Source organism: Gallinula chloropus (genome assembly GCF_964237585.1).
Source record: "Gallinula chloropus genome assembly, chromosome: 1".
Taxonomy (NCBI): Eukaryota; Metazoa; Chordata; class Aves; order Gruiformes; family Rallidae; genus Gallinula; species Gallinula chloropus.
Genome location: NC_140085.1, coordinates 938,376 through 952,241, shown reverse-complemented (window position 1 = coordinate 952,241; position 13,866 = coordinate 938,376). Strand labels below are relative to the sequence as shown.

The 13,866-nt window shown below is 61.7% G+C and overlaps 1 protein-coding gene across 1 annotated transcript in view; it reads left to right on the top strand.

Moving 5' to 3' along the window:
• Positions 1–2,716, top strand: part of SND1 (staphylococcal nuclease and tudor domain containing 1) — a gene marked incomplete at its 3' end in the record, with an annotated part of 86,381 nt that extends 83,665 nt beyond the window's left edge. The window contains exons 16-17 of the mRNA XM_084263974.1: positions 2,336–2,546; positions 2,647–2,716. Coding sequence (XP_084120100.1) covers positions 2,336–2,546; positions 2,647–2,716 — 281 coding nt within the window. The remainder of the gene's footprint in view (positions 1–2,335; positions 2,547–2,646) is intronic.
• Between the last annotated feature and the right edge of the window lie 11,150 nt (positions 2,717–13,866).

Here is a 13,866-nt window from a genome sequence, read left to right as displayed (position 1 = left end):
TGTGGTTCCCCCTAATTGCCCTCCCTTCGTTAACGGCTCATTATGGAAAACACAATTAGTAACGCAGGACTTCCCGGGTTAATCAGCACCCAGGGAGAGCCTGGGGGGGAGGGGGGGGTTACCCTGCTCTGGGGAAACTGAGGCAGGGGGAGGTGGGAGGGGGTCAGGGTGCAGCAGGGTGCAGTGGGTGCAGTGGGTGCAGCAGGGTGCAGCGGGGTGCAGTGGGTGCAGTAGGGTGCAGTGGGTGCAGCAGGGTGCCATGGGGTGCAGTGGGTGCCATGGGGTGCAGTGGGGTGCCATGGGGTGAACTGAGTCAGGGGGAGGTGGGAGGGGGCCGGGGTGCAGTGGGTGCAGTGAGGTGCCATGGGGTGCAGTGGGGTGCAGTGGGTGCCGTGGGGTGCAGCAGGGTGCCATGGGGTGCAGTGGGGTGCAGTGGGTGCCATGGGGTGCAGCAGGGTGCAGTGGGTGCCATGGGGTGCAGCAGGGTGCAGTGGGGTGCAGTGGGGTGCCATGGGGTACAGTGGGGTGCAGCAGGGTGCCATGGGGTGCAGTGGGGTGCAGTAGGGTGCAGTGGGGTGCCATGGGGTGCAGTGGGGTGCTGTGGGGTGAACAGAGTCAGATGAAGGTGGGAGGGGGCTGGGGTGCAGTGGGTGCCATGGGGTGCAGTGGGTGCAGTAGGGTGCAGTGGGGTGCCATGGGGTGCCGTGGGGTGCAGTGGATGCAGTGGGGTGCAGCAGGGTGCCGTGGGGTGCCATGGGGTGCAGCGGGGTGCAGTGGGTGCAGTAGGGTGCAGTGGGGTGCCATGGGGTGCAGTGGGTGTAGTGGGATGCTATGGGGTGCAGTGAGGTGCCGTGGGGTGCAGTGGGGTGCCATGGGGTGCAGTGGGTGCAGTGGGGTGCAGCGGGGTGCAGTGGGGTGCAGCAGGGTGCCATGGGGTGCAGTGGGGTGCAGTGGGGTGCTGTGGGGTGAACAGAGTCAGGGGGAGGTGGGAGGGGGCCAGGGTGCAGTGGGTGCAGTGGGGTGCAGCAGTGCTGGGGCTGGGGGGACACACCTCCCCAGGGAGCCCTCCCCACGCCACTGTCCCTGCTGGCTTGTCCCTCTGTCCCCCCATCCCTGTGTCCCCCCATCCTTCTGTCCCTGTGTTCCAACGTCTCTCTGTCCCTGTTTCCCTGTCCCCGTGTCCCCCTGTCCCTCTGTCCCTGTCTCTGTGTCCCCACGTCACCCTGTCCCCATGTCACCCCGTCGCTGTGTCCCCGTGTCCCTCTGGCCCTGTCTCCATGTCCCCATGTCCTCCTGTCCCTTTGTCCCCATGTCCCCATGTCCCCCCATCCCCATGTCTCTCTGGCCCCCTGTCCCCATGTCCCCCCGTCCCTGTGCCTCATGTCCCCCCAACCCCTGTCCCTGTGTCTCTCCATTCCCTGTCCCCCTGTCCCTCTGTCCCCCCATTCCCTATCCCCATGTCCCCCTGTCCCTGTGTCCTCTCGTCCCCCCATCCCTGTGTCCCCCTGTCCCTGTGCCCCATGTCCCCCTGTTCCCTATCCCCATGTCCCCCCATCCCTGTGTCCCCATGTCCCCCAACCCCCGTCCCTGTGTCCCCATGTCCCTGTGCCCCATGTCCCTGTGCCCCATGTCCCCCTTCCCTATCCCCATGGCCCCCTGTCCCTGTGTCCCCTTTTCTCCCCATCCCTGTGTCCCCATGTCCCCCCATCCCTGTGTCCCCCTGTCCCTGTGCCCCATGTCCCCATTCCCTATCCCCATGGCCCCATGTCCCCCTGTCCCTGTGTCCCCTTGTCCCCCCATCCCTGTGTCCCCATGTCCCCCTGTCCCTGTGTCCCCCTGTCCCTGTGCCCCATGTCCCCCTGTTCCCTATCCCCATGTCCCCCCATCCCTGTGTCCCCTTGTCCCCCTGTCCCCTTGTGCCCCATCCCTGTGTCCCCCTGTCCCTGTGTCCCCTTGTCTCCCCATCCCTGTGTCCCCATGTCCCCCTGTCCCTGTGTCCCCCTGTCCCTGTGCCCATGTCCCCGTTCCCTATCCCCATGTCCCCCTGTCCCTGTGTCCCTCTGTCCCTGTGTCCCCATGTCCCCCTGTTCCCTATCCCCATGTCCCCCTGTCCCTGTGTCCCCCTGTCCCCCCATCCCCACACCCCCCATCCCCTTGTCCCCCTCCTCACTCCCCTCACAACTCCCCCAGGCTCCCCCCCCACCCCATCCCAGGGTGGGGGACCCTCCCCCTGTCCCAGTAGCTGCCCCATCCCAGCCCCCCTGCACCCCAGCATCCCCTTGTCCTCCCCAGACCCTCTCCCCTCACTCTCCTCTTCCTCCTCTTCCTCCCACAGGCATCGAGTGTCCGCGGGGCGCCCGGAACCTTCCGGGGCTGGTGCAGGAGGGGGAACCCTTCAGCGAGGAGGCCACCCACTTCACCAAGGAGCTGGTGCTGCAGCGAGAGGTAGGCGACGCCCGGCGCCACCGCGGCACAGCGGCACCGCGCCGGCACCGCGCCGGCACCCCGCGGGCTGGGAGACGCTCGCGGGGCGCGGAGAAGGTTTGGTGGGGGGGTCAGGGGTGCTGGGTGTTGTGTGATGGTTGTCAGTGCGTCTGGGGGTCAATGTGTCCGGGGGTCACTGCGTCTGGGGGTGACCATGTCCAGGGGTCACTGCGTCCGGGGGTCACCGCGTCTGGGGGTCACTGCGTCTGGGGGTCACCGCGTCTGGGGGTGACCGTGTCCAGGGGTCAATGCGTCTGGGGGTCACCAGGTCTGGGGGTGACCGCGTCCAGGAGTCACTGCGTCTGGGGGTCACCGTATCTGGGGGTCACCAGGTCTGGGGGTGACCGCGTCTGGGGGTCACTGCGTCTGGGGGTCACTGTGTTCGGGGGTCACCATGTCTGGGGGTCACCATGTCTGGGGGTCACCATGTCTAGGGGTCACCGCATCTGGGGGTGACCGTGTCCAGGGGTCACTGCGTCAGGGGGTCACCGTGTCTGGGGGTCACCAGGTCTGGGGGTGACCGTGTCCAGGGGTCACTGCGTCTGGGGGTCACCATGTCTGGGGGTCACCAGGTCTGGTAGTGACCATGTCCAGGGGTGACTGCGTCTGGGGGTGACCATGTCCAGGGGTCACTGCGTCAGGGGGTCACCGTATCTGGGGGTCACCAGGTCTGGGGGTGACCGCGTCCAGGGGTGACTGCGTCAGGGGGTCAATGCGTCTGGGGGTCACCATGTCTGGGGGTGACCACGTCTGGGGGTCACTGCATCTGGGGGTCACTGTGTTCGGGGGTCACCATGTCTGGGGGTCACCATGTCTAGGGGTCAATGCATCTGGGGGTGACCGCGTCCAGGGGTCACTGTGTCCAGGGGTCACCGCGTCTGGGGGTCACCAGGTCTGGGGGTGACCGTGTCCAGGGGTCACTGCGTCCGGGGGTCACCACATCTGGGGGTCACCAGGTCTGAGGGTGACTGCGTCCAGGGGTCACTGCGTCAGGGGGTCAATGCGTCTGGCGGTCACCATGTGTAGGGGTCACCGCGTCTGGGGGTGACCGTGTCCAGGGGTCACTGCGTCCAGGGGTCACCACATCTGGGGGTCACCAGGTCTGGGGGTGACTGCGTCCAGGGGTCACTGCGTCAGGGGGTCACCGTGTCTGGGGGTGACCGCGTCTGGGGGTGACCGCGTCTGGTGGTCACCGCGTCCAGGGGTCACTGCATCCGGGGGTCACCGTGTCTGGGGGTCACTGCGTCCGGCTGTCACTGTATCTGGGGGTCACTGCATCTGGGGTCACTGCGTCCAGGGTTCACTGTGTCCGGTTGTCACTGTGTCCGGGGGTCACTGTGTCTGGGGGTGACAGCATCTGGGGGTGACCACATCCAGGGGTCACTGCGTCTGGGGGTCACCGTGTCCAGGGGTCACTGCGTCCAGCTGTCACTGTGTCTGGACATCACCACATCTGGGGATCACCATGTCCGGCTGTCACTGTGTCTGGGGGTCACCGCATCCAGGGGTCACCATGTCCGGCTGTCACTGTGTCTGGGGGTCACTGCGTCCGGGGGTCACCATGTCCGGCTGTCCCTGTGTCCGGCTCTCACCCTGTCTGGGGGTCACCGTGTCCAGCCGTCACTGCGTCCGGGGGTCACCATGTCTGGGGGTCACCACGTCCAGCTGTCACTGTGTCTGGGTGTTACTGCGTCCAGGGGTCACCACGTCTGGCCATCACCACGTCTGGGGGTCACTGCGTCTGGCTGTCCCTGTGTCCGGCCATCACTGTGTCCGGCTGTCACCACGTCTGGGGGTCACCACATCTGGCTGCCACCATGTCTGGCTGTCACTGTGTCTGGGGGTCACCACATCTGGGGGTCACCATGTCCGGCCATCACCGTGTCCGGCTGTCACCACATCTGGGGGTCACCACATCTGGGGGTCACCACATCTGGCTGCCACCATGTCTGGCTGTCACTGTGTCTGGGGGTCACTGCGTCCGGCCGTCACCGTGTCCGGCTGTCACCGTGTGCCGGTCATCACTGTGTCCGACTGTCCCTGCACCCGGCAGTCACCGCGTCTGGCGGTCCCTGTGTCCAGCCATCACCGCGTCTGACGGTCCCTGTGTCCAGCCATCACCGCGTCCGGGGGTCGCCGCATCTGGCTGTCACCGCGTCCGGCTGTCACCACATCACCCGCCTTCCCCACACGCGGTTCGGTGCTGGCGCCGCCGGGGACGGGTGTGGACCCGTCGCTGGGCAGTGCCGGCTGTGGCACCCCCGCGGTGCAGCTGGGTGACGGCGCCGGTCCCATGGCGGGTGCCACCACGTGCCGCCCTGTCCCGCCATGTGCCACGGGGGCGATGCCCGGGGTGTCGCTGGGCGGCCGCACCGGGCGGGTGGGCACAGCCGTCCCCTCGGGCTCCGCTCGGCGGTGTCTGTCCTTCTGCTCCCCTTGCTCCTGGGCTGCTTCATCTTCCCTTTGGTTCAGTTCAGTTTATTTTATTTCATTTTATTTTATTTCATTTTATTTTATTTTATTTTATTTTATTTTATTTTATTTTATTTTATTTTATTTTATTTTATTTCATTTTATTTTATTTTATTTTATTTTATTTTATTTTATTTTATTTTATTTTAATTGTTTAATTTTTTTAACTTTTTATTTTAATTTTTTTATTTTATTTCATTTTATTTTATTTCATTTTATTTTATTTTATTTTATTTTAATTGTTTAATTTTTTTAACTTTTTATTTTAATTTTTTATTTTATTTTATTTTATTTTATTTTATTTTATTTTATTTTAATTGTTTAATTTTTTTAACTTTTTATTTTAATTTTTTTTATTTTATTTAATTTCATTTTATTTAATTTAATTTTATTTTATTTTTAAATTTTGTTTCATTTTATTCTAATTTACTTCATTTTAATTTATTTTAATATCTTTTATTTCACTTTATTTTCTTTTGTATTGTTTTATTTTATTTTATTTTTTACTTTATTTTTTATTTCATTTTATCTTATTAATTTTATTTCATTTTGGTTTATGTTCTTTCATTTTAATTTGTTTCATTTTATTTCATTTTATTTTGTTTCACTATTTTATTTTATTTCATTTTACTTTATTTTATTTTATTTCTTTTATTTTTTTCTATTTTGGTTTATTTTATGTTTTTCATTTTATTTCATTTTATTTTATTTCATTTTAATTTATTTCATTTTATTTAATTTTGTTTTATTTTATTTTATTTCATTTCATTTTATTTTATTTTATTTTTTATTTTATTTTATTTTATTTTATTTTATTTTATTTTATTTTATTTTATCTCACTTCATTTCATTCCAATTCATTGAGTGCAGCCTCAGCAAGTCTGCAGATGACCCCAAGCTGGGTGGTGCAGTTGGCACAATAGAAGGAAAGGAGCCATCCAGAGGGATCTGGACAGGCTGGAAAGGTGGCCCTGGGTGACCCTAATGACACAGCAAACCTAATGACACATCCAAGTGTCAGGTCTTCCACTGGAGCTGGAGGAATCCCAGCCATGGATACAGACTGGGAGAAGAGCTCCTGGAGCCAGCAGTGGCTCCTGCAGCTGAGAGGGATGAAGGGGGGGTGCAGGGAGGATGCAGGGAGGATGCAGGGAGGATGCACAGGGGATGCAGGGGGGATGCAGGGAGGATGCAGGGAGGATGCACAGGGGATGCAGGGGGGATGCAGGGAGGATGCAGGGAGGATGCAGGGAGGATGCACAGGGGATGCAGGGGGGATGCAGGGAGGATGCAGAAAGGATGCAGGGCACATGCAGAGGGGATGCAGGGGGGATGCACAGGGGATGCAGGGCAGATGCAGGGAGGGATGCAGGGAGGATGTACAGGAGATGCAGGAGGATGCAGGGAGGATACAGGGGGGATGCAGAGGGGGTGCAGGGGGGATGCAGAGGGGATGCAGGAAGGATACAGAGGGGATGCAGGGAGGATGCAGGGAGGATGTACAGGAGATGCAGGAGGATGCAGAAAGGATACAGAGGGGATGCAGGGCAGATACAGGGGGGATGAATGTGGGATGCAGGGGAGATGCAGGGAGGATGCACAGGGGATGCAGGGCAGATGCACAGGGGATGCAGGGTGGATGCAGGGAGGGTACAGGGGGGATGCAGAGGGGGTGCAGGGGGGATGCAGAGGGGGTGCAGGAAGGATACAGAGGGGATGCAGGGAGGATGCAGGGAGGATGTACAGGAGATGCAGGAGGATGCAGAAAGGATACAGAGGGGATGCAGGGCAGATACAGGGGGGATGAATGTGGGATGCAGGGCAGATGCAGGGAGGATGCACAGGGGATGCAGGGTGGATGCAGGAGGATGCAGGAAGGATACAGAGGGGATGCAGGGAGGATGCATGTGGGATGCAGGGCAGATGTGCAGCAGATACAGGGGGGTTGAAGAGGGATGTGCAGTGGATGCTCAGCAGATACACAGGGTGCAGAGCAGATACAGGGGGTGCTCAGCAGATACATGGGGGTCCAGAGCAGATACATGGGGGGCACAGCAGATACATGGGGGTACAGATCAGATACAGGGGGTGCTCAGCAGATACAGGGGGTGCACAGCACATGAATGGGGGTGCTTAGTAGATACAGGGGGTGCTCAGCAGATACTGGGGCTGCAGAGCAGATACAGGGGGTGCTCAGCAGATACAGGGGTGCACAGCATCCCCCCATCCCATCCCTGCCCATGGGCAGCAGCACCATGGAGGCCAGCGGCACGTTGCCAGCAGGACCTTCCCGGGCAGCAATGAACGCCCTTGGGTGCCTGAGCTCATCCTAATTAGCTAAATCACCCTTTGGGGGAGCGGTGTTCCCTTTCCAAACCCCTGGAATTCCTTCCCTTTGCTGTCCCAAAGGATGCTGGCCACCCTGGTGGGAGCGATGGGCCGCTGCCAGCTGCGCTGCGGGGTGGTGGGTGTGGGTGCTGTGGGGTGCTTTGCTCAGGGGAAGGGGACCCCGAGCACCGTGGGTGCACCCTGGGAGTGATGCTGGGTGTGGGGTGAGGGGATGCTGCTGCATCCCCTTCAGTTTGGGTGTGACATCATCAAGGTGTCCTGAGCTTGGGTTGAAGCGTCGGTGTCACCGGGTCCGTTTGGTGCGTCCCCCTGGGTCCCCTCTCCCACAGCCAGAGGGGTGCAGGGTGGGGATGGGGGGGTGGGGGGGACCAGCCCCACCCTGAGATGCCCCTGATCCCCCCTGGGGATGCTCCCAAGGCCATGGATGCTCCTGGCATGGATCCAGATGTGGGTGTGGATCCAGATGTGGTTGCGAGCGGAGTTGTGGACATGGGGACAGGGGTGGGCAGGGGTGCAGAAGTGGCTGTGGGTGCAGATGTGGGCAGGGATACAGATGTGGGCATGGATACAGATGTGGGCACAGATACAGGCACCGATGCAGATGTGGACAGGGATGCAGAGGTGGCTGTGGTGCAGATGTGGGCACGGATACAGATGTGGGCATTGATACAGATGTGGGCATTGATACAGATGTGGCGCGGATACAGATGTGGCACAGATACAGGCATCGATGCAGATATGGGCAAGGATACAGATGTGGCACAGATACAGGCACCTACGCAGATGTGGGCAGGGGTGCAGAGGTGGCTGTGGGGGTGGATGTGGGCATGGATACAGATGTGGGCATGGGTGCAGATGTGGGCATAGATACAGATGTGGGCACGGATACAGGCACCGATGCAGATGTGGACAGGGATGCAGAGGTGGCTGTGGTGCAGATGTGGGCACAGATACAGATGTGGGCACGGATACAGATGTGGGCATTGATACAGATGTGGCGCTGATACAGATGTGGGCCAGATACAGGCACCGATGCAGATGTGGGCACAGATACAGATGTGGCACAGATACAGGCACCAATGAAGATGTGGGCACGGATACAGGCACCTATGCAGATGTGGGCAGGGGTGCAGAGGTGGCTGTGGGGGTGGATGTGGGCATGGATACAGATGTGGGCATGGATACAGATGTGGGCATGGATGCAGATGTGGCACGGATACAAGCACTGATGCAGATGTGGGCACGGATACAGATGTGGGCATGGATACAGATGTGGGCATGGATACAGATGTGGCATGGATACAGACACCAATGCAGATGTGGGCAGAGGTAGCTGTGGGTGCAGATGTGGGTACGGATACAGATGTGGGCATGGATACAGATGTGGGCACGGATACAGGCACCGATGCAGATGTGGGCAGGGATGCAGAGATGGCTGTGGTGCAGATGTGGGCAGGGATACAGATGTGGGCACAGATACAGATGTGGGCAGGGATACATATGTGGCATGGATACAGGCACCATTGCAGATGTGGGCACGGATACAGATGTGGGCATTGATACAGATGTGGCACGGATACAGGCACCATTGCAGATGTGAGCAGGGATGCAGATGTGGACTCGGGTACGGGTGTGGGCCGTGATGCAGAGGTGGATGTGGGTGCAGATGTGGACACAGATACAGCTGTGGCACAGATCCAGATGTGGCACAGATACATATGTGGCATGGATACAGCTGTGGCACAGATCCAGATGTGGGTGCAGATGCTGATGCAGGCAGTGATGCAGGGGTGGGCATGGATCCTGCCTGGGGAGGGATCCTGCCCACTTCAGCCCAGCAGTGGAGAAGCTGGGGAGGGCACATTGCCATAGCCAGCAGCCCTGGGGGGGTCCTGAGCCCCTTTGGGGGGGCACATTGCCATAGCCAGCAGCCCTGGGGGGAGTCCTGAGCCCCTCGGGGGAGGGGGGGGCACATTGCCATAGCCAGCAGCCCTGGGGGGGGTCCTGAGCCCCTTGGGGGGGGGCACATTGCCATAGCCAGCAGCCCTGGGGGGGTCCTGAGCCCCTCAGTGGGGGGGGGGGCACAATGCCATAGCCAGCAGCCCTGGGGGTGCCCTGAGCCCCTCAGGGGGGCACGACGTGTGCGCCGGGATGGCGCAGCTTGGGTACCCCCCTCTGCCCAGGGTTGGAGAAGCTGGGGGGGGGCACAATGCCATAGCCAGCTGCCCTGGGGGGGTCCTGAGCCCCTTGTGGGGGGCACATTGCCATAGCCAGCTGTCCTGGGGGGTCCTGAGCCCCTCAGTGCCATGGGGAGCACGATGTGTGCACCAGGATGGCACAGCTTGGGTACCCCCCTCTGCCCAGGGTTGGAGAAGCTTGGGGGGGCACAATGCCATAGCCAGCTGCCCTGGGGGGGTCCTGAGCCCCTCGGGGGGGTCACATTGCCATAGCCAGCTGCCCTGGGGGGGGTCCTGAGCCCTTCAGGGGGGCACGACATGTGTGCCGGGATGGCACAGCTTGGGTACCCCCCTCTGCCCGGGGTTGGAGAAGCTGGGGGGGGGCACAATGCCATAGCCAGCAGCCCTGGGGGGGTCTTGAGCCCCTCGGGGGGGTCACATTGCCACAGCCAGCAGCCCTGGAGGGGGCCCTGAGCCCCTTGGGGGGGGCACAGTGCCATAGCCAGCATCCCTGGAGGGCGTCCTGAGCCCCTTGGGAGGGCACATTGCCATAACCAGCTGCCCTGGGGGGGTCCTGAGCCCCTTGAGGGGGGGCACATTGCCATAGCCAGCAGCCCTGAGGGTGCCCTGAGCCCCTCAGGGGGGCACGTGTGTGCCAGGATGGCACAGCTTGGGTACCCCCCTCTGCCCGGGGTTGGAGAAGCTGGGGGGGGCACAATGCCATAGCCAGCTGCCCTGGGGGGGTCCTGAGCCCCTTGGGGGGGGCACATTGCCATAGCCAGCTGTCGTGGGGGCTCCTAAGCCCCTCGGTGCCATGGGGGGCACGATGTGTGCACCGGGATGGCACAGCTTGGGTACCCCCCTCTGCCCAGGGTTGGAGAAGCTGGGGGGGGGGCACAATGCCATAGCCAGCTGCCCTGGGGGATCCTGAGCCCCTCGGGGGGGTCACATTGCCACAGCCAGCAGCCCTGGGGGTGCCCTGAGCCCTTCAGGGGGGGCACGACATGTGTGCCAGGATGGCACAGCTTGGGTACCCCCTCTGCCCGGGGTTGGAGAAGCTGGGGGGGGGCACATTGCCATAGCCAGCTGCCCTGGAGGGGGGTCCTGAGCCCCTTGGGGGGGGGGCACATTGCCATAGCCAGCTGCCCTGGGGGGGTCCTGAGCCCCTTGGCGGGGGGCACATTGCCATAGCCAGCTGCCCTGGGGGGTCCTGAGCCCCTCAGTGCCATGGGGGGGCACGACGTGTGCGCCAGGATGGCACAGCTTGGGTACCCCCCTCTGCCCAGGGTTGGAGAAGCTGGGGGGGGCACAATGCCATAGCCAGCAGCCCTGGAGGGCGTCCTGAGCCCCTTGGGAGGGCACATTGCCATAACCAGCTGCCCTGGGGGGGTCCTGAGCCCCTTGAGGGGGGGCACATTGCCATAGCCAGCAGCCCTGAGGGTGCCCTGAGCCCCTCAGGGGGGCACGTGTGTGCCAGGATGGCACAGCTTGGGTACCCCCCTCTGCCCGGGGTTGGAGAAGCTGGGGGGGGCACAATGCCATAACCAGCTGCCCTGGGGGGGTCCTGAGCCCCTTGGGGGGGGCACATTGCCATAGCCAGCTGTCGTGGGGGCTCCTAAGCCCCTCGGTGCCATGGGGGGCACGATGTGTGCACTGGGATGGCACAGCTTGGGTACCCCCCATCTGCCTGGGGGTGGGGAAGCTGGGGGGGGCACAATGCCATAGCCAGCTGCCCTGGGGGGGTCCTGAGCCCCTCGGTGTGTGTGGGGGGGAGCACAATGCCATAGCCAGCTGCCCTGGGAGGGTTCTGAGCCCCTTGTGGGGGGGGCACATTGCTATAGCCAGCAGCCCTGGGGGTGCCCTGAGCCCCTCAGGGGGGGCACGACGTGTGTGCCGGGATGGCACAGTTTGGGTACCCCCCTCTGCCCGGGGTTGGAGAAGCTGGGGGGGGGCACTATGCCATAGCCAGCAGCCCTGGGGGGGTCCTGAGCCCCTTGGGAGGGCACATTGCCATAACCAGCTGTCCTGGGGGGGTCCTGAGCCCCTTGGGGGGGAGGCACATTGCCATAGCCAGCAGCCCTGGGGGTGTCCTGAGACTCTCAGGGGGGGCACGACATGTGCACCGGGATGGCACAGCTTGGGTACCCCCCTCTGCCCAGGGTTGGAGAAGCTTGGGGGGGCACAATGCCATAGCCAGCTGCCCTGGGGGGGTCCTGAGCCCCTTGTGGGGGGCACATTGCCATAGTCAGCTGTCCTGGGGGCTCCTAAGCCCCTCGGTGCCATGGGGGGCACGATGTGTGCACCGGGATGGCACGGCTTGGGTACCCCCCGTCTGCCTGGGGGTGGGGAAGCTGGGGTGGGCACAATGCCATAGCCAGCTGCCCTGGGGGGGTCCTGAGCCCCTTGGGGGGGTCACATTGCCACAGCCAGCAGCCCTGGGGGTGCCCTGAGCCCCTCATGGGGGCACAACGTATGCGCCGGGATGGCACAGCTCAGGCACCCACCCCCCCCACCCCCCCCCCACCATCCACAGCTTCTCTGGCTGCGTTTCTCCTTCCTGTGCCGACCCCCCCACGTCCCCCCCCCTCCCCGTTTCCCCCCCCCCCACCCTGTTTTCTCCCCATCTGGCCTGGATGCACGTGGAATTTCGATGGGGGCTCTAACAAAGCCGCAGCTGCCGGCTCGCCCGCTGCCCGCGCTGAGCCGAGCGGGGGGTCTGGGTGCTGGCAGGCACTGGTGAGGAAGGCAGAGTGGGGTGTGGGGGGGGGTTAATTCCCCAGCTGACCCCCCCCACACCCCATAACCCCCAGCCCCAGGGTGATGGGATGCATGGCTGCATCTCACCCAGCTCATCCCACTTGTGCCGGGCATCACCAGCACGATGCCGGTAGCACCGGGATGGATGAGCCCAACTGGTGTGGTTGGGCAGGGATGTGGGGGGGGTCACCCGCTGCCCCCTCTTCTCACTGGGGTGGGGCAGGTGGTGCTGGGGCTCCTGGGGTGGGGGGGAGGGGGTGGTTTGGCTCATGTCTCCATCAGCCCCCGTGGCACAGCCGGGTACCGGCACCGCTGCTCCGGTAGCTGCGGCACAGGCTGGCACAGCCCCATGCTGCCAGCTCTGGGGTGCAGCCAGGGTGGGGTATGGGGCATTTTGGGGGACCCCCCCCTGTAGGGGTGGGGACCCCCTGAAGGGATGGGGAGCCAAATCCCCTTGGGAAGGGACGTTCCCTGCACCCTTCTCTGACCCAGGGCGATGCGTGTGGCTGGCTTAGGGGGGCAGGGGTCTGCCTGTACCCCTCTGCCATGGGGCTGTTGGCTGGAGGGACCCCCCCAAAAATCCTCCATGGGGTAGCTGAGTGCCCCCCCACCCCCACCCCTCGATTGCAGCAGCTTCATCCCTCCAGAACTAATCCCCTGAGGAGGAGGATTACAGCTCCACAGTCCCAGGGAGGAGGAAGAGGGTGATGGGCACCTGCATTTTGGGGGTCTGGAGCTGTGGTGGGACCCTCTGAGGGGAGGGGGGGGACACACAGGGGACAGAGGCCCCTCTGGGGTGCAGGGGGGTGTCCTCCTTGACACCCCATGCTCCATCCCTGGAGCATGGCTGAGGGGGGGAGGGGGGAGTCGCAAGGTTTTGCTGGGGAGGGGGGATGCGGAGGGTGATGCCCTTCGGTTTCCATGGCAACGGGATGATGGGGACATCCCCCTGTCCGTCCATCCATCCATCCATCCATCTCTGGCTGACTCACAGCCGCAGGGCTGAGCAGCGTGAGCTGAAGGGGGGAGGAGAGGGGGGGCTGCAGTGAGGAGGTGTGTGGGGGGGTCACATCTCCCACATCCCATCCCCCCCCCCCCCATCCCCCTCCCTGAACTCCCCTCACTGCCTAAATCACAGGGAATAAACCCAAACCCCCCCCTCCATCCCCAGGACACAGGCTGAGTGCTGCAGTCTGAAGCCTCTACCAGCACCCCCCCACAACCCCCCCCCCCACCCCCTCAGCCCCCCCCAGCCCCCCCCCAGCCCCTGGCTCTTGTGCAGTGCAGCCAGAGCTGCTCCCACTGATGGGTGGGCAGCTCTGGGGGGGGGGCGTGTGTGGGCAGCTCAGGGGGGGCAGCTCAGTGGTGGGGGGGCATCTTGAGGGGGGTGCAGCTCAGGGGGGGCCCCTTTCCCTGCCAGCAGCGGGTGCTGAGTGGTAATTGTAGAGCAGGGTCAGTGTTTTTAGAGCAGGGGTGGCACTGGGATCACACACACACCCCCCCCCCCGGCACATGGCTTGGCACCCACAGCACCCAGACCTCACCCTCCTGTCCCCCCACCCACCCACGCCATGCCATGTTGTGCCATGATGTGCCATGCCATGCTGTGCCATACCATGCTGTGCCA